General features: G+C 46.6%; 1 protein-coding gene across 3 annotated transcripts in view; it reads right to left on the reverse strand.

Moving 5' to 3' along the window:
• FOXJ2 (forkhead box J2) overlaps positions 1 to 22733 on the reverse strand; it is a 106564-nt gene that overhangs the window by 27223 nt on the left and 56608 nt on the right. For all 3 annotated transcript variants that reach the window (XM_048509976.1, XM_048509975.1, XM_048509973.1), the window contains 5 exons: positions 10025 to 10361; positions 8261 to 8335; positions 6453 to 6521; positions 2403 to 2543; positions 1138 to 1333 (listed from right to left, as the gene is read on the reverse strand). In XM_048509976.1, coding sequence (XP_048365933.1) covers positions 1138 to 1333; positions 2403 to 2543; positions 6453 to 6521; positions 8261 to 8335; positions 10025 to 10357 — 814 coding nt within the window. In that variant the 5' untranslated portion in view covers positions 10358 to 10361. The remainder of the gene's footprint in view (positions 1 to 1137; positions 1334 to 2402; positions 2544 to 6452; positions 6522 to 8260; positions 8336 to 10024; positions 10362 to 22733) is intronic.

Raw genomic sequence — 22733 nt, forward strand, 5'->3', positions numbered from 1 at the left:
TGATAATCTCTCTCATAACACTTATTTCCCCCTCCGCCCTGACTCCAGGGTAGCTTCTGCCCACAACTTCTGCAAGCCCTTTTCCACATGCAAATTAGGCAGTCAACCCCCCCCTCCCCCAAACTGGGCTGTGATCCATTCCTCCAGCAGCACACTTGGTCTTTGCACCTTTTGCCCAATCTAGTGATGAGTTACCCCACATTACCCCACATAGGTAGGTTTGCATCTAACCCAGGCAAAAAAAACCCCCCTCCTTTTCTTTTGGGAGCACAGAATAGAAAAAATTATAGCAAGTATGGTCCTGGACTTCCTTTTATAGGCCACATGCCATCTTCCTTTCACATGATATTCTTACTAGTTTTGATAATTAGGAATCTGGAGAACCAAGTTCAATTCCCCATTCCTCTAGAGGGCCAGTGTGGTGTAGTGGTTGAGAGTAGTGGACTCTAATCTGGAGAACTGGGTTTGATTCCCCACACTCTTATCTGGTGAACTAGATTCATTTCTTTGCTCCTACATTGCTCCTGGGTGACTGTGGGCTAGTCACAATTCTCTCCAAACTCTCTCAGCCCCACCTACCTCACAAGGTGTCTGTTGTGGGGAGAGAAAGGGAAGTAGTTTGTAAGCTCCCTTGAGTCTCCTTACAGGAGAGAAGGTGAGATATAAATCCAAACTCTTCTTCTTCTACATGAAGCCTGCTGGGAGACCTTGGGCCATTCGCACTTCTCTCAAAACTCACTCAGCCCAGGTGGAGGCAGGCAATAGGATATCCGCTCTGAATGTCTCTTTCCTTGAAAATCCTACGGGGTCACCAGAAGTCAGCTCTGACTTAACAGCACTTTTCCACACTCCAATTGATAAGAACAGTCACCCTTCAAGAAATTACCAGCACATACTTCTTCAACCAACACACTACAATGGCTCTCGTGCCTAGTCCTGAAGTCATACTACTACCCAGGCAAAAAAAAAAGGAAGGGGAGTGGCCCCAGGCAGCTCAGCCCTGTGGGCACTAAGAGATGGACTTGGAAGGGGCAGGGAGGCAAAAAAGATGATACAGGAAGTGGCTGGCTGCTTGGCTGCAAAGACCTCCTTGCCTCTCGTCCTTCACCCCAACCCCACCACGCCCCGCACCATTACCATGCTGGGAGGAGGAGGATTTCTCAAGCATTGATTTATACAAGTTCCGGAAAGACCAGCTCAAGTCCTGAAAGTTGATCTCAGAATAGGAGAATTTCAAGTCATGGCTGGTGCTGTAGTGAGGCGGTGGCACATCAGTCCCTTCACGACCCTGGCCTCCTGCCACAGTGGCGGCTACATCCACAGGTCCGGTGCTCTGCAAAGGACACAACAGCATCAAATGCAGTGCCAAGCAGCTGACCCTGGAGGGGCTCCATATGAAGCCTGTCTTCACAACGTCATAACTAATACAATCAGCTCCAGCTAATTCAACCCACTTGGTACTTGGTAATTCAGGGCTCCCAGGGGCGCGCCTAAGCTGTCGTCTAAAGTGCCTGAGCTGGAGGGGTGCCCAAAGGCCACAGTGTGAAGCCCCCTTGGGAGCCAGGCCAGGCCTCAAGCAGAGTTGGGCTCAGAGGCAGCAAGCAGCAGTCCTGGGAAGCATAATGAAGCCCCCGTGAGGAAACAGATTGGTGAAGGAGGGAGGTTTTGATGATCTTCCGTAGCAGTTACAGCCACACCCTTCTGCCCCTTTTCTCTCCCTTGCATGTGCGCCTGCACACTGCGCCCCCCCCCGCAAATCACAGGCACCCAACTGATGCAGAAGAAGCTAAGAAACCCCTCTTCTCCACCTATCAGGTGGCTGTGATTTCACCTTCTCTCTGCGGACACCCTCTCTCCAGATCCTCCTGACTCCCATGGTCGCTGCTGGCTGGAATGCCCTCGGCTGGCCTTTCCACGGCCACTGGACTTTTGTGCCTTTAACAATACTGATGTGGCATAATTAAGCGGGCAAAGTTTCTTGGGGCACAGAAAAGCTCTGCTTGGTTTATTTCTTTCAGGACAGGCTGCTGTTAAAGGCAGCAGAGCAGTGCTCCTTGGGGTAAAAGGCTGAACGGCACACGATCCCACAACCATCCTCCAGCTGGGCAGATCTGGTTAGCCCTGCCTCCATTGGTTCGCTGAGAATCTTTTATTACCACCTGCTTCCTCCAAGGACCTCACAACAGTGTGCACAATTCTTTGCCTCTATTTTACCTTCACCTGTGAGGCAGGTTACTCTGAGAGAGACTTCTCACATTTCTCTCTATTGAAGTGTGTGGTTTTTTGGCAACATCATAGTTCACCCAAAAACCATCTGGACTGCCCTGCGAGCCCTTCGCTCTCCACGTCCTTTTCCATCTTGTTCTCTCGGACCCCCTCCTGCCCAGCTCCTCACCACTCACCTGACTGTAGCTGCCAATCGGCGAGGTGCTTTGCAGTGACAGCTGGGGGGTGGACTCAGGGGACAGTGACGTGTCTGAGTTGATGGGGACAGTCCCCCGTGGGCTCTTGCTTGCCTCTTGTTCTGGGGAGTCCTGTGATAACTGTGGACAAATGAAAAGGCACCGTGGGTGAGGGTGGGGTGCAAAACACAAGTGGACAGCAAACAGCACTACAGCGCAGCTGCCAGTGGCAGGCTCAGTACACACACACACACACACACACACACACACACACACACACACACACACACACACACACACACACACACACACACACACACACACACACACACACACACACACACACACAGAGCGAGGCAGAACACAACCAGCATCTGCCACAAAGTGTGCTGGGGCAAGGGGAATATGTGCACTACAAGCCTGAGGGCCACGCACCACACGCGCCTCCTTCAACACACGGGCTGTGGCTACAGGGACTACATTGGAAAAACCAGCCTGCGTGCTTCCATTTATGCCCAGGAGGCATCGAGTGTTTTTCTTGGGGCTCTTTGCTGCGCAGTGGGATCATAGTGGGGTCTCCTTACATTTTTGTTTACACATGAGGAGGCACCCCACTGCCTGATGCCTGGCTTGCCTGCTCCTACTTCCTGGTTGCTCCTGGTCATCCCAAGTTTGCCGGCTTTGTTTTAAAGCCTTTTAAATTTTTATATCGATATTTCTATGCTATATTGATATTTCTTTGCTATACCAATATTTTTGTGCCTTTCACAAAAGTCAGCCATAGATCCCCTAGAAATACCCACAAAAAGTGCAGGAGAGGGGACCAGAGGGAAACCACAAACCGAAGGAAAACATTGGGAGCTCCCCACTTTCACCAATCACGCATCTTCTGGGATCTGTGGCACCATAACACAGAGTGTGTCAGCACAGAAATCTTTGCCCCAAAGGAAACGTTCCCTCATTGCTGGGCAGAGCAGTAGTGTACAGTCAGCCTGTGTGACCATCACGCAGAAGACCAACCATTTGTTTATGGTCCCCTGCCACTCTGAGAACTCCAGGGGCTTGCTGAGCAGGATGACATGAATGATTTTGGAGCACTTTTGTATGTATGGCTGCATGTCATTGAACACTCTCTCCACATTATATTCATATCGCACCTTACTTCTGAACAATTCACACTGGTGTCCACAGCAATTCCCCTGGTGGGTCTCCCATCGAAGCACGGGCCAAACCCAGCTCAGGCCGGCTCAGTTTTAAGAAGGCTGCTGCATCGTGAACTTTCAGACGATACCCTGGGACACTGGCCTTCCTGGCCGCTTGCTGCAGACGGGACTAGACTGGGTTGGGCTAGTGCAGGGGTCTGCAACCTGCGGCTCTCCAGATGTTCATGGACTACAAATCCCATCAGCCCCTGCCAACATGGCCAATTGATGGGAATTGTAGTCCATGAACATCTGGAGAGCCGCAGGTTGCAGACCCCTGGGCTAGTAGTAGTAGAAGTAGAAGTTGTGTTCTTTAAAATGTCAGAACAGGGAGCGCCTATAGTCCCTGTGAAATAGTTTATTTATTTGTTTGGATTTTAGATTTCTACCCCCACTACAGCACGGCTTGAGGAGACTAACAACAAATCAAATATACATTAAAAAGCAGAAACAATAAATATTGAAATTGAAATATTGAAATTGAAAATTTGAAATCCATAAAATACAAATAATGATGGTTCCCAAAGCTCCTACCAGAGCTGAATAACAGACCCTCCTCCAAGTAAGTGGGAAAGGGGACGCGGCAAACCAGTGACGAGGAGGTAGAACAGAGAAGTCAAAGGTCCTCAACCGCGTGTCTGGCAGAAAATCTCCATCTTGCAGACCCCATGGAAGTAGGCCAGACCCTGCAAGGCCTGATCTCCTCGGGCAGAGCGTTCTACCAGCTGTGATGATCTGCCCTGTTTTGGTTCGATCCTGCCATGTCTCCTGGGCAGGACGTTGGATCCTCCTTCCCCCCTCGCTCCCTCCTCCCTGCTTTTGATTTTGTTAAATTTCCAGGGTTCCCTAGGAAGACTGAATTATAGTTAAACCTGCAATATAAAGATGCTCAAGATAGAGAAAAGGAACGAGAGTAAAACATTAAAACCTGGGTGCCACATTGTGGACTGGGATTAAAAGTGGCCCCCAAGCCTGAACAAGTTAAGTGTCCTTCTGGAAGTGCAAGAAAATTCTCCCCAGTTATGTACGTGAATGCCTGTATGCCTGTGTCTCTACATGGCAAAGTTCAAGTATTACTATGCATGGATATGAAAGTTGGACATGAAGAAAGTTGATTCTTTTGCAATGTGGTGTTGAAGGAGAGTTTTATAGATTCTGTAGACCACCCAAAAGACAAATAGGTAAATTCTAAATCACTGAACTGTTCCTTGAAGCTAAAATGACCAAACTGAGGCTATTGTACTTTGGTCACATCATGAGAAGACAAGGCTCAATGGAAAAGATAAAAATGTTAGAAAAAGTTGAAGGCAGAAGGAAAACCGCCCAACATGAGATGGACGGAGTCCATCAAGGAAGCCTCCAGCCCTCAGTTCGCTGGAGTCCTGAACAAAACAATGAATGATAGGACATTTTGGAGGTCCTTAATTCATAACGTTGCCATAAGGCAGTGGTGGCGAACCTATGGCACGGGTGCCAGAGGTGGCACTCAGAGCCCTCTCTGTGGGCACGCATGCGCAGTTCATCATGTGGGGGGAAATCACACCCCCCCCACACACACACATCTAAGTTGGCCTGGGCCACTGGCCTCGATGTGCGTGCACTGCAGTGAGCAGGGAGGACTCAGCTGGCAGGCCTGGTACCTGTGCTCCAGGTGGCTGTTGCCTGAGGGGGAGCAGAGGTGGTGGAGATGATAGAGAGGTGCAGAGTGGTGCGTGCAGGACTTGCTGGAGGCTATAGCAGGCTGGCCCCTGCTCGAGCGGGTGGGGCAGAGGCACTGGAGCAGTGCAGGGCAGAGCGGCAGGTGCACACAGGACCTGCTGGAGGCTGGAGCAGACAGGCTGCTGCTGCGTGAGGGGTTGAACAAACAAAATATGTGCCTTTTCAAACACCGGGAAAATGCTCAGACCCAAGTTTTTTGCCGATCGCCTGGGCAGATCAAGGCTAGGGAAGAGGAACCGAGATGAATTTAGGATTTTTTAAAAAGCACACCAAGGTCTTTGCTTTAACTGCTTTCATTTTTCTGTTCCTATTGCATTTTTGTGGGAAGTCAAGTGCTGTGATGACACATGAAGGAAAAACCGCAGATCAGATGGCTGCTCCACCAATTTAGTTTTTCTGAAGTTATCCCACCCCTCACACAGCATTCTTGCTTAGGATTGCCTTCCTTGACTGCCTTTTTACTTCTATTTTGTGATGGGGAGTTTAAAGAGTTGCACGGTTGGTTCAAAGCAAAACCACCGACAATCACCAAGCTTACTCCCGAGTAACGCGTGCCTTGGAGCCAACCGTCTCTTCTAAACTAAAACCTCAGTATCAGGTTAAATTGCCGTGTTGGCGCTTCGCAATAAATAAGTGGGTTTTGGGTTGCAATTTGGGCACTCAGTCTCAAAAAGGTTCGCCATCACTGCTATAAGGTAACTAGGTGGCAATTAACCAACGCACATGCATTTAAAAGGAAATTTTAAAAAATCATGGAAAGTAAGCAAATTTGCTTTGTTCACCGATCCTTTTTAAATCAATGTTTTCCAATTAGTTGTGATTCAGCTCATCATGAGGAAGGACAGAGGAGGCCTTGGAACCCTGCCCCTCCCTGACTGCTGTCCTGTTCAGCTTCTCCTCTGTGTTGTAAAATTTCAGCAGCCAATGCCTATGGACAGAATTTTTTTAAGTTTAAGCCTGAGAGCAAAGATTCTCAGAAAGCTGAACTCTACTCTCAGTGTCACATACTATGATTTTTTTTCTTTGCCTGTGTGGAACTGAGTCATAGACATAGTCCTAGCAATGTATTTTGGAAGAAAGTTGGCCCATTCCTCCGGCCCATACTGATTGGGGGAGGAGCCTCACTCACATCATCATCTGGTGGGTGCCGCCTCTTCCGGGAGATGTCAGGACAGGTATCTATTGTCCAATAAGAACCCTAGAAAGAAGATTTTCATTAATGAGTGGAGTAAAAAAGCAATTCTTCCCTTCATGAGAGCTGTAACAAAAGAACCCAGGATACTCGAGCGCATGGGGACGAGAATCCCCTGGCCAGCTGCATGCAACTAGTTCCTCCTCTTTGCCACTTTAATGCATTCTTTAAAAGGCATCTCTGATTGCAGAACAGGCTGGGCAAGAAAAAGTGCCAGAGCAAAAGTGTGAAATGGAATATGCCTCCCTGCAGAAACTCAGCAAAGTCTCAAAGAAGATGCTGTTTTGTCTTTTGGAAGGCCACCTCTGAGGCCATGAGTGCATGATACAGTCTGGGGGACGGCCTCCCTCTGCCTTCCCCATAGCTTCTTCAAATGCACGCAGTTACAGATGCAAAGAAACAAAGAACCAGTGCTTTCTTTTTCCCTGTGCCAGCAGTAAAAACCAGCTTTCACCTTTCCACAAACCTGCATGGCATCTTAAAAAGAGTTTTCCAACCCTGAGCAGGAGGATGATAGCTGCTGGCATTTTTATTTTGATGGTTCACTTTTGCCAAACGTAGGACTGAGGGTTTGGCTCACTCACAAATTTCAAAACCTACCACACAATGGCCACAAACAAGTATTACCAAATGCAATGATGTGCAAGTTTAATCAATCTAAAGTATGAATGATCCATCTAAAGCAGGGGTCCCCAAACTTTTTAAACAGGGGGACAGTCCACTGTCCCTCAGACTGTTGGAGGGCAGGACTAAAAAAAACTATGAACAAATTCTTATGCACAAAGGATTGTGAAATGTTTGATTTCACCTTTCAGCCTTTCTGTCATGGTCTATTTTTAGAACAGTGACCAAAGTATGTCAAGTACAGGGTGGGCTCCAAATATTGTTGGGGAGGCTGTGGAATACCTTCCCCTGTAAAAAAAAGCAGAACTTTCCCAATGAAGCATTCCATCTAACCCAGGATCAGGTATCTTCCTGGGTTCTTTCCTCCCTAGCAGCCAGCGAGCGATTCGCCAGCCTGGCTGATGCCAATGGGAGTGAGGCGGAACAGAAAGCCTGAGAGCAACACATGGAGTAGCCGAGAGGGAAGGGCGGAGCAGGCATTGGCACATGTAAGGTTTCCAACTCTGGGTCAGAAAATGCATGGAGATTTGGGGGTGCCATCATGTAACTGCAATCAACAGCCGTTGGGGGCCAGTTCCTCCTCTCCCTCGAGCCCCCACTGCACATGAATGGAGCCATCGCTGCCATGCCTGGCGGGCCGGATATATGCCTTCAGGGGGCCACATTTGGCCCCCGGGCTGTAGTTTGGGGACCCCTGATCTAAAGTGCAAACAATAAGAGAATCACTGCATGTAATAGACAAGCATGCAGCAATCAGCAGATCAATTCACAATCAAAGAAAAATGCAACCATGTGCCAGGCCAGGCACCATAGCTGTATGAATCTCAAGGCCTTATATGTTCAGAGATAGGTTCCCAGGTATACACCCGTTTCATGGTCACATGTCCACTTTGTCAGTGCATGCACACGTGCTTGCCATTTATGGGTACACTTGGGGATGGAGCGGTTTATAAATCGAAAAAAAAATATTTCAGAACTTTAGCTTTGTTCTTAGTTAGATGTTCTTTGGTTTGATGTTGCATTTTTCTTTGATACACCAATATAGCTTTATTTTTGTTCTCATCACACAACATTGCCAGTTCTTTTGAATAGACTCGTCAGCCCCAGCGTGACTCCCTCACCTTTCCAGGGTCATCCCGTGGACGTGGAACTTTCCGAAAACATTTATTCAGAGACAAATTGTGACGAATGGAGTTCTAAGAAGAAAAGGGGGAAATTATATAATTATACATACTCAAATAAAAGGAGGTTTATGTGTAAAACGCCAATTACATCTTTAAAGAGCGCTACTTCTGAGTAATGAGAAATATCCCAAACTACTACTCCCCCTTCCACCAGAATTTTACCAAATTTTGCTCTATCCTAGAAACAAGACACCACAAATGAAGCTATCAAGCACAGAGAAAAATCCCATGAAATAAAAGGTAAAAAAAAGCCTGAAAGACATTTTTGTGGTTTTTTTCTTGGGTCTTGCAGAGGGTCCCGGAGCTGCTCTACAGTGGCTGGCAAGCTACCAGAGGTCACATGAGCTATTTGTCAGAGACCCTGGCATAAAGTACTATCCTGGCAAAAAGTCTAGGAGTTTATTATTTTAAAAGTCTATTAATTTAAAATTCTTATTCCTCAACAATAAATCACATATTTGGGGGCTCAGCTGCTGTTTAGCAAGACAAAGGATTGGGCAAAGGTCAGTTCCCCCCTGCTGATTCCCCCTGGCCAGAGTTCCCACCCATGTGCTGACCTGGTCAAGTGGAGGAGGGTGAGCTCTCCTGCAGCAGAGGAGTTAGCAGGCAAGAGGAACCTCCCTCCTCCCAACAAAGGAGTCTAAACTTGAAGAGCCGTTGCCTGCAAGGAAATCTGAGTGGTTGGATCCAGAGCCAGCACCTCTGCCACCATGGGGGGGGGGGGGGGCTGCTGCATTTGCACCACACCGTTCCTGAGAGCAGGGGAGAGACGAGCCCTTGCTGCTGGAGGAACACTTGGCAGCCTAAGCCAGGGGAAAGGGCCGCTCTGCATCTGCACCCACTGAGACTCACTCCCACACTTCTCCCCGCAATGAGGCCACTCAGGGGTTTCAGCTGGCATTCCCCCCTCCCTCCATGTGAAGCAGCAACCTGATGTCAGCATCATGACATGTGCTGAACTACACACAGCTTGCTGCAGACATGCTAACATGGTGCTTTTGAGATTAAATCAAGGGCTGGCTCAATAGAGGCATATTTATGATTAGGAAAGTCTCAGATTGAGACTTGAATTGTTGTAGGGCTTTATAAACGTTAATGGCTTAATCTGAATCTTTTAGATGTGGGCTATCCAACAATAATGGCATCAATGCAGGGGAGAAAGTGGGGGGGGGGGGAACTATAAGTCAGGCTGGGAACAACAATCCTACAACTTTAACTCCAGAACGACATCAGAAGGCTTTGGAGGAAGCTCAATGCCCCTTTTACCCTGCAAGAGGGAGAAGGAGAAAAATGGGTGCTGACAGCACTGTTTCTGGCACTCCTGGACAGCCGCAGACCCACGGCCAGGACTGCTGCACGCCTTTCCCAGGGCACAGCATTACCTCAGCCTACTGCAGACAGGAACAGAAGCATTTAGGGCTGTGACTGGGCATATGGATTTGAAGCTCCTGTCAATCCAGGAAGAGCTTCAAGTGCATAAAGTCAGGACAGACTGGCAGATGTGAATAGAGGCACTGTCAAAAATTAGAAGGTACATTCTTAACAGGAGTTAATGTGTTTCTTATACCACTTTGTAAAGCTCTGCATCCATGGGTGGTATAACAATAGTAGTATTGTTGAACAATTCCTGTGCCTTGCATTACACCTGAACAGGTCCTTGCAAGGACCAGGTGGCCATGGTCCAGACTTTGGCACTCTCACCTTCCAGCCAATTCCAGCATTCTTGTAATAGGGGAAATTGTCACAAATCCAGCGATAGATCTCACTGAGGGTCATCTTCTTGGCAGGCGAAGAATTGATCGCATACGTGATGAGAGTGGCATAGCTGTAGCGCGGCTTCCCATCCTGGTGGATGGCGGCATCGTCCTTGCTCAGGGTGGCATTTGGATCAGTGGGTGAGCCAGGAGGGCACTTGCGGGCAGCCCCAGGGGGGCCTGACTGTGAGGCACCCCCGAGTTTCTCAATTGTGGCTCGAAGGGTGAGCTGCGGGAGCCAGTCGATGGACGTAAGGCTGCTTTCTAAGTCCGAGGCCATGATGCTGGAGGAAAGGAAAGGAACAGAACAGGTGGTTGGTTTCTGATAGGGCTACAAACAACAGAGTCTCCCTTTCAGGAACTCTTTCTAAAGCCAAAGGTTTGCAGGTCACATTTCAGCCAGTCTAAGAAGTCAGCACAGGCTTAGAAATAGCCTCTCTTATGACTAGCTACAGAAAGGTCAGAATTCCCTCCAGCCAATCAGAGAGGAACTTTTTAAAAAGTTGGTTCCCTTTTCTCTTCTTTTAGGCTGTATACATATATTCATGCCAAACCAGCACCCCCGCCTTTCTCCACCTGTGACAGCCAACCAGCTGAGGAAAGCTGTATTATGATGACCACGCCACTGAAGTTTCTGCACCCAGCCTTAACCATGCAGCACACAGCAAACAGGAATGAACAGTCAATAAGGAAAGGGCATCTGAATTCCGTGTGTCATGTGCACCTACCATAAATATGCCCTGATAAAGAAGGTTCCCCTGTCTGGAGTGCTGTTCTTGAGTTGCAACTTTATGTCCACTTGTTATGTGCCTGGCTGCCACTGCAGAACCTCTCAGGGTTCCCCAAAGGGATCCCTCTGTGAGAACTACATAGGTATTCAGAAAATAATGCATTTGCCATCTCTTCAGAGCATCTCTACTTGAGAATGTCTATAGCTAAGATAATAATACAAAATCATGAAAACATCCCCACTGAAAACAAAGCCATTAAAATTCAACCATTGAATAACAGGCCAATGACATTAAAACAAGCCAGGCCACGATAAATGCAGACAAATTCATCAACAACCAGGAATGTTCATCAGCCCATGAACTCCCTATTTGATCTTGCAAGCCAGTATCCACCAGGTCAGAGGCAAAATGCCACACAGGTGCCATCTTGTTACATAATGTGTAGGAACACCTCAGCCCTTTGGAATCCCTGAGCTGTTTCCCCCTCCAAGCAGATGTGCAAGACCTCTGCTTCAAACTCTGACATGTCCAGGTAAAAGGTCAAAGGTAGGAGGAGTTTCGAAAGTCCCAGATCTGCTGGAAAGCCACTGCCTATCAGCTGGAGGCAACAGTAGTGGGGAAGATGGCCCAGCGGGTTGAGTCTGCACAAGACTGTTTCATTGGCCTTCACACAAGCACCGCAAGGCTGGACGAGTCAAGCAGCTGAGCCCCAGTCCTGGTCAGAAGGACTAAAAAGCAACCAGGCTCCCTCGTTGCTTGCATCTGGCACCAAGAGACAGGAGGACTCCAAACAAGCACCAGGGCTCCTCTCCAGCTATCAGTGTGCACTAAGAAAACACTGCCAGTCCTTCAGGGCCCTCTGGGGAGCAGACTTCCCTATAAAGCTAAACATGGGGGGGGGGGGGTTGCCTATCTGCACAAAGCTGCCATCATGACATTTTTTCACAACCAATCACACCAGCGAGTCCAACAGTGCAGCCAGCCTCCCGCATACAAAACAACCACCTGTTGTTTTGACAGATCTTTCTGTGGTGGATCCACAACCTCCCTGATCAAGCCCATAAGATCACTCTATGCAGCCTGCAAAGACTCAGCATATTTTTTAAAAACCTGAATGTGCTCACACATCTTATCAGGCCTTGCTGTATTTACCAATGCAGTGTGGTCCCCATTGTATCCATAATGAAAGAACATCCAACCAATATGCAGTCATATTTTCCAAACATTAAATACCTGGCTTCATCAAAGTCTGAGAATGGACAGCACCACATTTTCATTAACACAAGACCATCTAGTATATAAGTCTCTATTTCAGCTACATGGATACCTTCTGAATCACAACTGACATATTTTAATTACTTATTAAATGGATTGCTTTATCTACATAAAGGAAGAGCGGCCTATGGATACTGCCCAAACAAGCTTGCTCGAAATCTAGGGAACCTGCTTAGTTCTAGTCATGGCACGGGCCCACTCATTTCTGTGGCAGCTCTGGGCATAGGGAACTCTTAGTTCATGGAGGTGCAGAGATCACAAATGATATCAACCCTCCATAAGAAACACATGGTCATTTTTTTAAAAAAAGATGGACATTTTGGGGTTAAGCACAAGGACATTCATCCTGAGGGAAAGTTGTGCATTTCTTGTCAATTTGACAGTAACTGTTAGATGTGAACCAGGTTTTTTATAAGCAACCTTGAGTTGTGGTTGGTGGTAAAGGGTTGTATATAATTTTTTAATAAAGGAGAGGGTTCGATTATAATATTATGCACTGGGCGATAGTAAATTAAAAGTTAAGGGCCATTGGCTTAACTCCTGCACAACAGTCCATTGGTTACTCACCGTGAAGGGTCCTTCTACTGGAGGGAGAGGTGGACATCTTTTCTGGGTGGTTCCTAACCGGAACGCAGGGAGGCAAGGCTAATTAAAGATGTCACTTCCTGTGGTCCGTGTGGGCGTCACCCTTAGTCCTCAGTAGACACCTGTCAAAGCAGTAAGGTACTTCTCCAAGAAAAACATGGGAAGTGAACAAGAACAGGAAGTAACAACGATAAGACAACGTAACAAGAACTATAACCTTGGTAGCTAGGTCAAGGCAATCTAATTGGGATAAGATCCTAGGTGATCAAGAGTTGATCAAAAGATGACCATGTAAGGTATACTTGGTCCGATATGTTGTGTGGCAGGAGAGTGAGGAAGAATTGGAGGCTAATGATGATCCCGGGAGGGCCAAGAAGGACCCTTCACGGTGAGTAACCAATGGACCGTTCTACTGGAGGAGGCGGACATCTTTTCTGGGACTTCCCAGAGCAATGTCCCAAACGGGTGGGTCAGGATCTGTCTCCAATAATATGTTCCAACACCCTCCTGCCAAAAATGACCTTGGAGGCTGCTGTGGAGTGCAATTTGTAATGTCTCACAAAGGAAGAAACTGATGACCACATGGCTGCTCTGCAAATGTCTGATACCAAGGCTTGGTTCCTAAATGCTGCATTTGCTGTAGCGCTGCGTGTAGAGTGGGCCACTATCCCCTGTGGTATGGTTGGTCGGAAGCTTTGTAGGCTTCAATGATGCGTGTCTTGATGGTGCGACTGATATTCGCTTTGGACATTTGATGACCCATGTTAGGTTGAGAGACATTGATGAACATGCTGTCGGACTTCCGAATGGATTCTGTTTGTATGAGGAAGGCCTTTAAGGACCTACGCACTTCCAGGTTGTGCCAAAGTCTTTCCTTCAGATGGGAAGGATTGGGGCAGAAATTGGGTACCATGATCTATCTATCTATCTATCTATCTATCTATCTATCTATCTATCTATCTATCTATCTATCTATCTATCTATCTATCTATCTATCTATCTATCTATCTATCTATCTATCTATCTATCTATCTATCTGTTGGATTGATAGGCCGCCTCATCCCCGAAGGGCTTGATTGATGTGAAACAAGGAACGCACTTTGGGAATGAAGGTGGGATCTAGCTTGAGCACCACTTGATCTTTGTGGAAATTACAGCGATCCTTGATGATTGATAAGGCGTGCAGCTCAGAGACACGTCTTGCGGAAGTATTGGCAAGTAAAAACGGAGTTTACATCCGGAGCCATTTGAGATGAATTGTTTGAACCGGTTAGAATGGGGATTTAGTGAGGGCTGACAGCACTAGGTGTAGTCGTAACGTCGGGAACCGATGAACTGTCGGTGGTTGAAGCTGAGTGACTCCTTTCAGAAAACGAATGACATTAGGATGGCGCGAAATGGGAATGTCCTGAACGTGAGTGCAGACAGTGGAAAGGGCCGCCACCTGTCTCCTAAGAGTTGAGCTGCGTAGCCCTTGATCAAATCCTTCCTGTAGGAAGTTCAAGATTTGAGGTATGTCGGGCCATTCAGGGTTGACTGATTTCCTCCTGCACCAGCTAGAGAAAATTTTCCACAAACAATAGTATACGTTGTTGGTGGACTTCCTGCGTGAAGTTAAGAAAGTGGTGGTTACCTGATCCGAGTAGCCCTTCCTCCTTAACAATCTCCGTTCAACAGCCAAGTGGTTAGCTGAAATCACTGGGGTTTGGAATGGGAAATGGGGCCCTGGATTAGAATGTCCTGAGGTGTCGGAAGTGTGAGACCCGTCGATGTTGCAAGGTCTAGAATGGAAGAAAGCCATGGACGACGTGGCCAGAAGGGTGCCACCAAAATCACTAGGGCCTTTTCTGACAATATCTTCCAAAGGACCTTGGGTAAGATCGGTGTCAGAGGGAATGCATATAGAAGGCCCTTGGGCCAGGGTGTCGTGAGGGGGTCCACCCGCATTGCCTCTGGGTGGTGGAACCTTGACATGAAGTTCACAGTCTGACAGTTGGTCGCGGAGGTGAACAGGTCCACCAGTGATTGGCCGAATCGTTGGACGATCGTCTGGAATATGGATAGGTGGAGTTGCCATTCCACCTTCTCTATGGTCTTGTGGCTCAGCCAGTCCGCCGAGATGTTGAGGCGTCCCTGTATGTGCTCTGCTGTCACTGATAGCAGATGACGTTCTGACCAGGATAGAATAGTCATCGCTTCCTAATGTAGACGAGAAGATCTGGACCCTCCTTGATTGTTCAAATATGCCTTGGCCGAAACATTGTCTGTACGAACAAGTACGTGGGAGTTCTTGATCAGTGGGAGGAAGTGCTGTAGAGCCAATGAGATGGCTTTGATTTCCAAGACATTGATGGGGAATATGGACTCCTCCTTGGACCACTGGCCTTGAATGAACTGGTCCTTTGCTGTGACTTCCCATCCACTGAGACTGGCATCCGTTAAGACCTCTATACAATTTAGATGGAGGTAGCCCTTCCCTCTGGACAGGTTGAGTTGGATGGTCCACCATCTGAGGCTGGATTTGAGGTGAGCTAAAAGGGACAGGTGGTGATCCTCCTTCCTCATTATTTGGTGCTGATATGGGCGGAGGAACATTTGAAGAGGCCGGGCATGCAGTCTGCCCCACTGAAGCATGTCAAATACTGATACCATGATCCCCAGGATGCTGACCAGATGTAATAAAGAGGACTTCTTGGCGATGATGATGAGATTTATCGAGGTCTTGATCTTGGTAATCTTGTCTGCTGAAATGAAAAGAGCGTTTTGGGTAGTGTCAATGACCGCTCCCAGGTGTTCCATCCTTTGGGACGAATTCATATTGCTCTTGGGAAGAAACCTGCTACTAGATGTTTTGTGTGATAGTCCGCTTGCCAGGAGCAAAGCCAGGCGAGGCGCCTCGGAACTGATGCCATGGTGATGGCGCGGGCAACAGCCAGGAAGGCATCGAAGTTGGAATCTGCTAGAAAGGAAACTGTTGGTAGGATACGTTTCACCCCTTCCATAATGCCGTTTTGCGAAGCAGGAATCATGTCTAGAAGTTTGTGCAGCCAGACTATGCCTGCCCTTGCCATGGCGGCCGAGGATGCCAAGATCTTAAAGGCCATGGCTAGGACCTCATGGAGCCTTTTAAGGACCACATCCATGTGTTTATATAAGGGATCTTTGATGTTGCCATCGCCGTCTTTAGAGACTAAGCCACCAGATTGGAGCGCTGCCACTGGGGCGTCGACTAGCGGGGTAACTAGCATATTTTAGATATAATCAGGGGCTGCATATAGCTTTTTGAAGCTAGAGGGGAGACCTTTGCTTGCAGAGGGATTGTCCCATTCTTTCCTTGCACATCGTTCAAAATATTCAGGCAGTGGAAGAAAGTCCTTGTTGAGTTCCTCTTATAGGAATATTTTCTTGTCCCCCTTAGGACATCCTTTAATGGGTTTGCTGGCGGATGAAGATGGTGTTGCAGGGTCTACGGCATAATCAGAGTCCTTTAAATCTAGAGCAGAGATAGCTTTGGCAATGAGAAGAGAACTGCTCTCAATTTTGAAAAACCTTGGGGTTTGTTCTACTGGCTCTGAGGTCCCTTCCTCTGGCTCAGAAAAGTGGTCTGAGTCCACACATTCTCCCTCACTGATTCCCTCCTCCCCCGGGAAGGCCAAGGGATCCCTGCAAAGGATACTGCCACGGGAAGACCTGGGAGGAGAGGGGGAAAGGGAGATGGAGGGTGTCCTACCATGTCTGTGATATTTCCTGTGTTAGGACCTAATCTCCTCTCTCATGGATTTCTTGAAAAGGTTAACTAGTTCTTGTGCAGAGGCTTGTTGCCAGCCTCCTGGTAAGAGAGGATCAACAGGGTTTCCAATGGCCGCTGACGCCCCTCCCTCCTGCGCAATCTTGCCTGACTGAGAAGGCTGATTCAGAAGCAGCAGATGTTGTTGTCCTCCATCACGACATCCTCTGCGTCCCTTTCCGAGGCGCTGCCGTTGCTTGCTGCCGTTGCATGCTGCCGTTGCAGGGCTCTGAGGTCTCTCCTCAGTCCTGCGCAGTAATTTGGAGCCAGGAGAAACCTCTCCCGGGTTCTATGAGGTTTGCGGCTGTGTTGTGGCCTCCTCTGGCCAGCAGGGGCCGCTGGCGCCTGCTGTCTTTTTTCATGCCTTTTTAGTGGTCCCACTGCCTGCGGCGTCCTCTTGGCGGCGTCCTCTTCTTCGGTGCCGGCTCCTGGGCTTTTCCCGCCATTTTTCATAGGGGCAGTGGTTCACTTGCTCCCTGGGACGGGAGTCGAGCCTTGTTGGCTGCCCTGGTCCTTTCAGCGGACGACCAGGAGAAAACCTCCCTCTCGGGGAAGAAGCGATCAGACGCCATTTCCAGCGTCTGAGCTAGGCGGCAAGGTGGAGGGGAAAGGGGGGGTAGGGGTGGACGGACACCAGAAGACCCCCAAGACAGCCCCACAAGTAACACAGAAGAAGAGGAAGACTCACAGGGACAAACACTGAAGGCTCACTGACAAAAGGTAGAACAATGAGAAGAGGGAACTCTGGAGAAGAGCTTGAACAGAGTGCTGCTCCTTCTGCTGAGGCAGGAATAATACTGGGGACTAATGGTGACACCCACATGAACCATAGGAAGTGACATCTTTAATTAGTCCTGCCTCCCTGAGTTCCGGTTAGGAAACACCCAGAAAAGATGTCCGCCTCCTCCAGTAGAACAGCAAAAGAAAGTGGGTCATCCCAGCAACATTCCCAAATCAATATATGTGATGGCATTTTGGTGCTGTTTTGTTGTGTTTTGCAGTCTTCAGAAGTTACAATTCATCCCACATGTGCCAACACAAACACATCTGCTTGTAAGAAAGAGCCACAAGACCTTTACTTTATGAATGAAAGCAAGGACCAGTCGCTGGAGAGAGGCCCATTCAGCTGTACATGCTGCATTAAGAATAATTCAAAGCACACGATGGCTACCATGGGCATTCACTATGCTTTATGACATTACTGTTGAACTGCCAGATGCATCTGCACCTTCACATCGCTCTCTGCATTCCTTGGAACTCCAATGTCCAGTGGGAGCCCTGCCAGTGAAACCTCTCCGTAACCAAACTGAAGTTGTCTCTACGCGACGCACGACTTCCCATGGCTCCTGAGGCAAGGCTGGGCTTGGCAACAGAAGGAATGGCAAAGACAACCAAGAGGAGGGTCTGGAGGAGCGGGAGGAGCTCTCTGATCAAAATCCAAGAAACTGCAACATCCCCTTCCCAGACTCCAGAGCAGGATGCCAAGTTCACCTATCTCTGCCTTTCACGTAAACATCATTTCCATCAGGGGTCTACAGCCCAATACCTCAGAATCACACTGAAGCAACAATATCCTACTCCTGCTTCTCAAGGGGGTTGATGGCTCATCATACCAAATTAGGAGGGGTAGCTAATGGCCTGGAGGGCAAAATGATCTGGACAGATTAGAGAGCTGGACCAAAACTAACAAAATGAATTTCAACAGAGAAATGTAAGATTCTACAATTAGGCAGAAAAAAATGAAATGCAGAGTTATATTATGGGTGACACGTGGCTTGACAACACTACCCGTGAAAGGGATCTGGGAGTCCTAGTACCATTGGTGTATGATTTATTTACGGTCATTGACCAGCAAAATACAAAGGGTTAAAATAATACAAATACAGATTGAAACAGATAATAAAATACACATAAAAAGCATTAGAGAATTCAGGATATGAACACAAAATAGTAAAGATAGTGTCCAGCTAATAATAAGAGAAAATTAACTGGCACAACCGCTGGAGCTCTGTCAAACCTTCCGGATTTTGCTAAAGATATAGGCAAATTTAGCAACAAAATACATTAGTTGCTTATTTGTATCTGATAACAATATTTTGGTCTTTTCCTTATTTGCCAAAAAGGCGTTTGCCTAGTCATAGGTATGAAGCATCCTACGTATCTCATCGTAATATGTCTCACCAAATAGAATATGTTCTGTATTTTCAACGCCTCCTATTTGATAAGTGCAAATTTTGCCCTCAATTGGTACTTTGTTTTAAATCCCCTCAATGTAGGCAGGCGAAAGGGCTAAAGGCACTTTAGTAGGCTAAAGGCACTTCAATGGTTAGAATTAGACAAAGAAATGAGATATGGCATTATTGAGGGTTTAATAAGAGTTATTTTACTGAAAATTGGATTTTTAAGTTTACTGAGGTCATGTTGCCTCTTGACATCTATAATTCTGAGTTTAATAAGATCTATAGTAGTTCATACTTGAGATTAGCTGTTGGGAAAGTCCATCGTAAGACAGTTTCTGTAGTATTACTCTTAAGCCACTGGGGAATAAATGTGTCAGACAAGACATATCTAGTAAGGCCCCTCTGGCAATAGCATAAACTAAGCCAATATAGTATAGAGAGTGTCCATAGTTTTGCCTGGACTGATATTAGTCCAGTCTCTATGCACAGTGCAGTATTCAAGATGTTATTTGGGAGCTGTAGGATAGACCTCAGAAATCTAGATTGGGGATGTTAAAGATTACAAAGGGAGCCAGTGATGGTTAATGGGATAGTTGCACCAATGATTTTGCCTTAAATTGTTTAATGGCAGCCGGGGTGTGATGACTGCCTCTATCCCAGTAATAGCTTCTAATTGCGCCAGAATTTTGGACGCATTTACAATAATATATTTGATGTGAGCAGTTCTGTGTCTTGATGCAACACCTAGAGATTTGTAGAGTGAGACTAGGTCCAAACTTTTTCTGTTTAATTTCCATGTGTGGCTTTTAGGTCTGGTAGGGTAAACCATCACTTTGGTTTTCTCACAGTTAATTTCTAATTTATTCTTAGTACATTTATCTCTGTTGAAATTAATTTTCTTTGTTTTGGCCCAGCTCTCTAATCAATACTCTAATCAATACTCCTATTGACACAACCCAGAATCGCATTGGGTTTCTTGGCCACCGCATCACACTGCTGACTCATATTTAGTTTATGGTCTACTAAGACTCCAAGATCTCTTTTACATGTAGTGTTGTCAAGCCAGGTGTCATCCATCCTATATCTGTGCATTTCATTTTTTCTGCCTAAGTGTAGTATCTTACATTTATCTCTGTTGAAACTCATTTTGTTTGTTTTGGCCCAGCTGTCTAATCGGTCTAGGCCATTTTGAATTCTGACTCTGTCCTCTAGGGTATTAGCTACCCCTCCTAATTTGGTGTCATCTGCAAATTTTATTAGCATGCCCTCTATTCCAGGGGTAGGGAACCTGCGGCTCTCCAGATGTTCAGGAACTACAATTCCCATCAGCCCCTACCAGCATGGCCAATTGAACATCTGGAGAGCCGCAGGTTCCCTACCCCTGCTCTATTCCATTATCCAAGTTGTTGATAAAAAATATTGAATAGCGTTGGGCCCAGGACAGAACCCTGTGGCACCCCACTAATCACTTCTTTCCAAGACGAAGATGAACCATTAATTAGCACCCTTTGAGTTCGATCAGACAACCAATTAGAAATCCATCTAATAGTAGCATTGTCTAGTCCACATTTCACTAGCTTACTTGTAAGAATACTATGGGGCACCTTGTCAAAAGCTTTACTAAAATCCAGGTATGCTACGTCCACAGCATTCCCTTGGTCTACCAAGCTCATCACTTTATCAAAAAAATAAAATAAATAATATTGGTCTGGCATGACTTGTTTTTCAGAAACCCATGCTGACTTTTTGTGATCACAGTATTCCCTTTTAAGTGCTGGCAGACCGTCTGTCTAATGATCTGCTCCAGAATCTTCCCTGGTATTGATGTCAGACTGACTGGATGATAATTATTAGGGTCCTCCTTTTTCTCCTTTTTGAAGATGGGGATAACATTAGCCCTCCTCCAGTCCACTGGGACTTCTCCTGTTCTCCAGGAGTTCTCAAAGATTATAGCAAGTGGTTCTGAGATTACTTCTGCCAGTTCTTTTACTACCCTGGGATGTAGTTCGTCAGGACCTGGAGATTTGAATTTGTTTAAAGTACCTAGGTATTCCTGCATTAACTCTTTATTTATTTTGTGCTGAATTTCTCCTACTGTATCTTCTGTTTCTTTTTCTCCTGGATGTGCAGTGTTTCCTTTTTGGGAAAAGACTAAGGCAAAGGAGGTGTTGAGTAGTTCTGCCTTTTCTCTGTCCCCGGTTAGTATTTTGCCATCCCCTCCATGTAGTGACTCTATCCTATCATTTTTCTTCATTTTGCTACAGACATAACAAAAAAAAGCCTTTTTGCTGTTTTTAACCTCTCTGGCAAGCATCAGCTCATTGAGAGCTTTTGCTTTTCTGACTTTCTCTCTACACATCCTGCTTATTTGTTTGAATTCCTCTGGTGATTTCCGCCCTCTTCCATTTCTTGTACATCTCCTTTTTAAATCTTAGCTCAGTTGAAAGTTCTTTAGACAGCCATCCTGGTTTCCTGAGACGCCCTCCCATTTTTCCTCTTCATTGGAACTGTTTAAAATTGTACCCTCAATATGTCACTTTTAAGAAACTCCCAGCCATCATGCACTCCTTTCTCTTTTAGTATTTTTGACCACGGGATTTTACCCAGTAGATTCCTAAGCTTATTGAAATCTGCTTTCTTAAAATCTAGAATGAGTTTATGACTACACTTAGCATTCCCTTTCCACCGTATAACAAACTCCAGGAGAATATGATCACTCCCACCTAAGGATCCTACCACTTCTACTTCACAAATCAGGTCATCATTATTGGTTAGGAGCAGATCTAAAATAGCCGTTCCCCTTGTTGCTTCTTCCACCTTTTCGACCATGAAATTGTCTGCAAGGCAAGTAAGAAATTTGTTGGACCTGACTGTCATGGAAGAGTTTGACTCCCAGCAAATATCCGGATAATTGAAATCTCCCATTACTACTATTTCTCTTCTTTGCACAAGTTTGGTCATCTGTTCCAAGAATGCCTCATCCATCTCTTAAGACTGTCATGGGGGTCTATTAAAGACCACCACAATTAGTTCAGTGTTGTTTCTCTCCCCTTTTATTTTTACCCAGATGCTCTCAGTCTGGCTTAGAGGATTTAAGTCATGGACCTGCTCCTCCTCCTTTCCTATTTGATCTATTTCTCTGTTCCTCATATGTCAGGGATGCTTTGATTGTGTGTTCCTGCAGGGTAGGGGGTTGGATTTGATGGCCCTTGTGGTCTCTGCCAACTCTATGATTTATCATTTACCCTTTAAAGGGCAATTATTTTCAATTGAGAGGCCAGACCTACCTGCACTGAAAACAAACCACTTTATGTTATATGCACAGTGGCAGTCTTGTAACCAGTGAAGTGAATTTGGGTTTTAAAGGTTTGTTTTATTTTTTCAGTTGTAAATGCCCTCAAGTAGGTCTCCTGGACCTACATTTCTCCTGGACTATACATTTTCCAGATAGATATATTGAAGTGGGAAGCTCTGGGTGTGGTAATGACCCTCTGCCACTACAGGACCAAGACCAGACCATTGGATACTTACTGGGAAGGGTCCTTCTCCTGGGGGATAGTAAGCCATCTTGGATTGGGTGGTTTTGCACCCCAGTCTCTGGGAGGCAGGAAGTTGTTGTTTTAATTTCCTGTCTGGTCGTTGCCTTCCGTTCTGAGCCAGTATTTTCAACTAACCAAGCTATATGGAGCAGCAGTGGCGTAGGAGGTTAAGAGCTCGTGTATCTAATCTGGAGGAACCGGGTTTGATTCCCAGCTCTGCCACCTGAGCTGTGGAGGCTTATCTGGGGAATTCAGATTAGCCTATACACTCCCACACACGCCAGCTGGGCTAGTCACAGCTTCTCGGAGCTCTCTCAGCCCCACCTACTTCACAGGGTGTTTGTTGCGAGGGGGGAAGGGCAAGGAGATTGTCAGCCCCTTTGAGTCTCCTGCAGGAGAGAAAGGGGGGGATATAAATCCAAAAAAACTCTATATAACATTTAACATTAACGACAAACAATCAAATCCGTCAAACAGGAAAGGAAAAAACATGTAACAGGAAGGAATGGAAAACTATCCCTTTAAATTTCCTACCCCATTTGAATGTATTTACAACTGA

The sequence above is a fragment of the Sphaerodactylus townsendi genome, linkage group LG10 (assembly GCF_021028975.2).
Source record: "Sphaerodactylus townsendi isolate TG3544 linkage group LG10, MPM_Stown_v2.3, whole genome shotgun sequence".
NCBI classification, from domain to species: domain Eukaryota; kingdom Metazoa; phylum Chordata; class Lepidosauria; order Squamata; family Sphaerodactylidae; genus Sphaerodactylus; species Sphaerodactylus townsendi.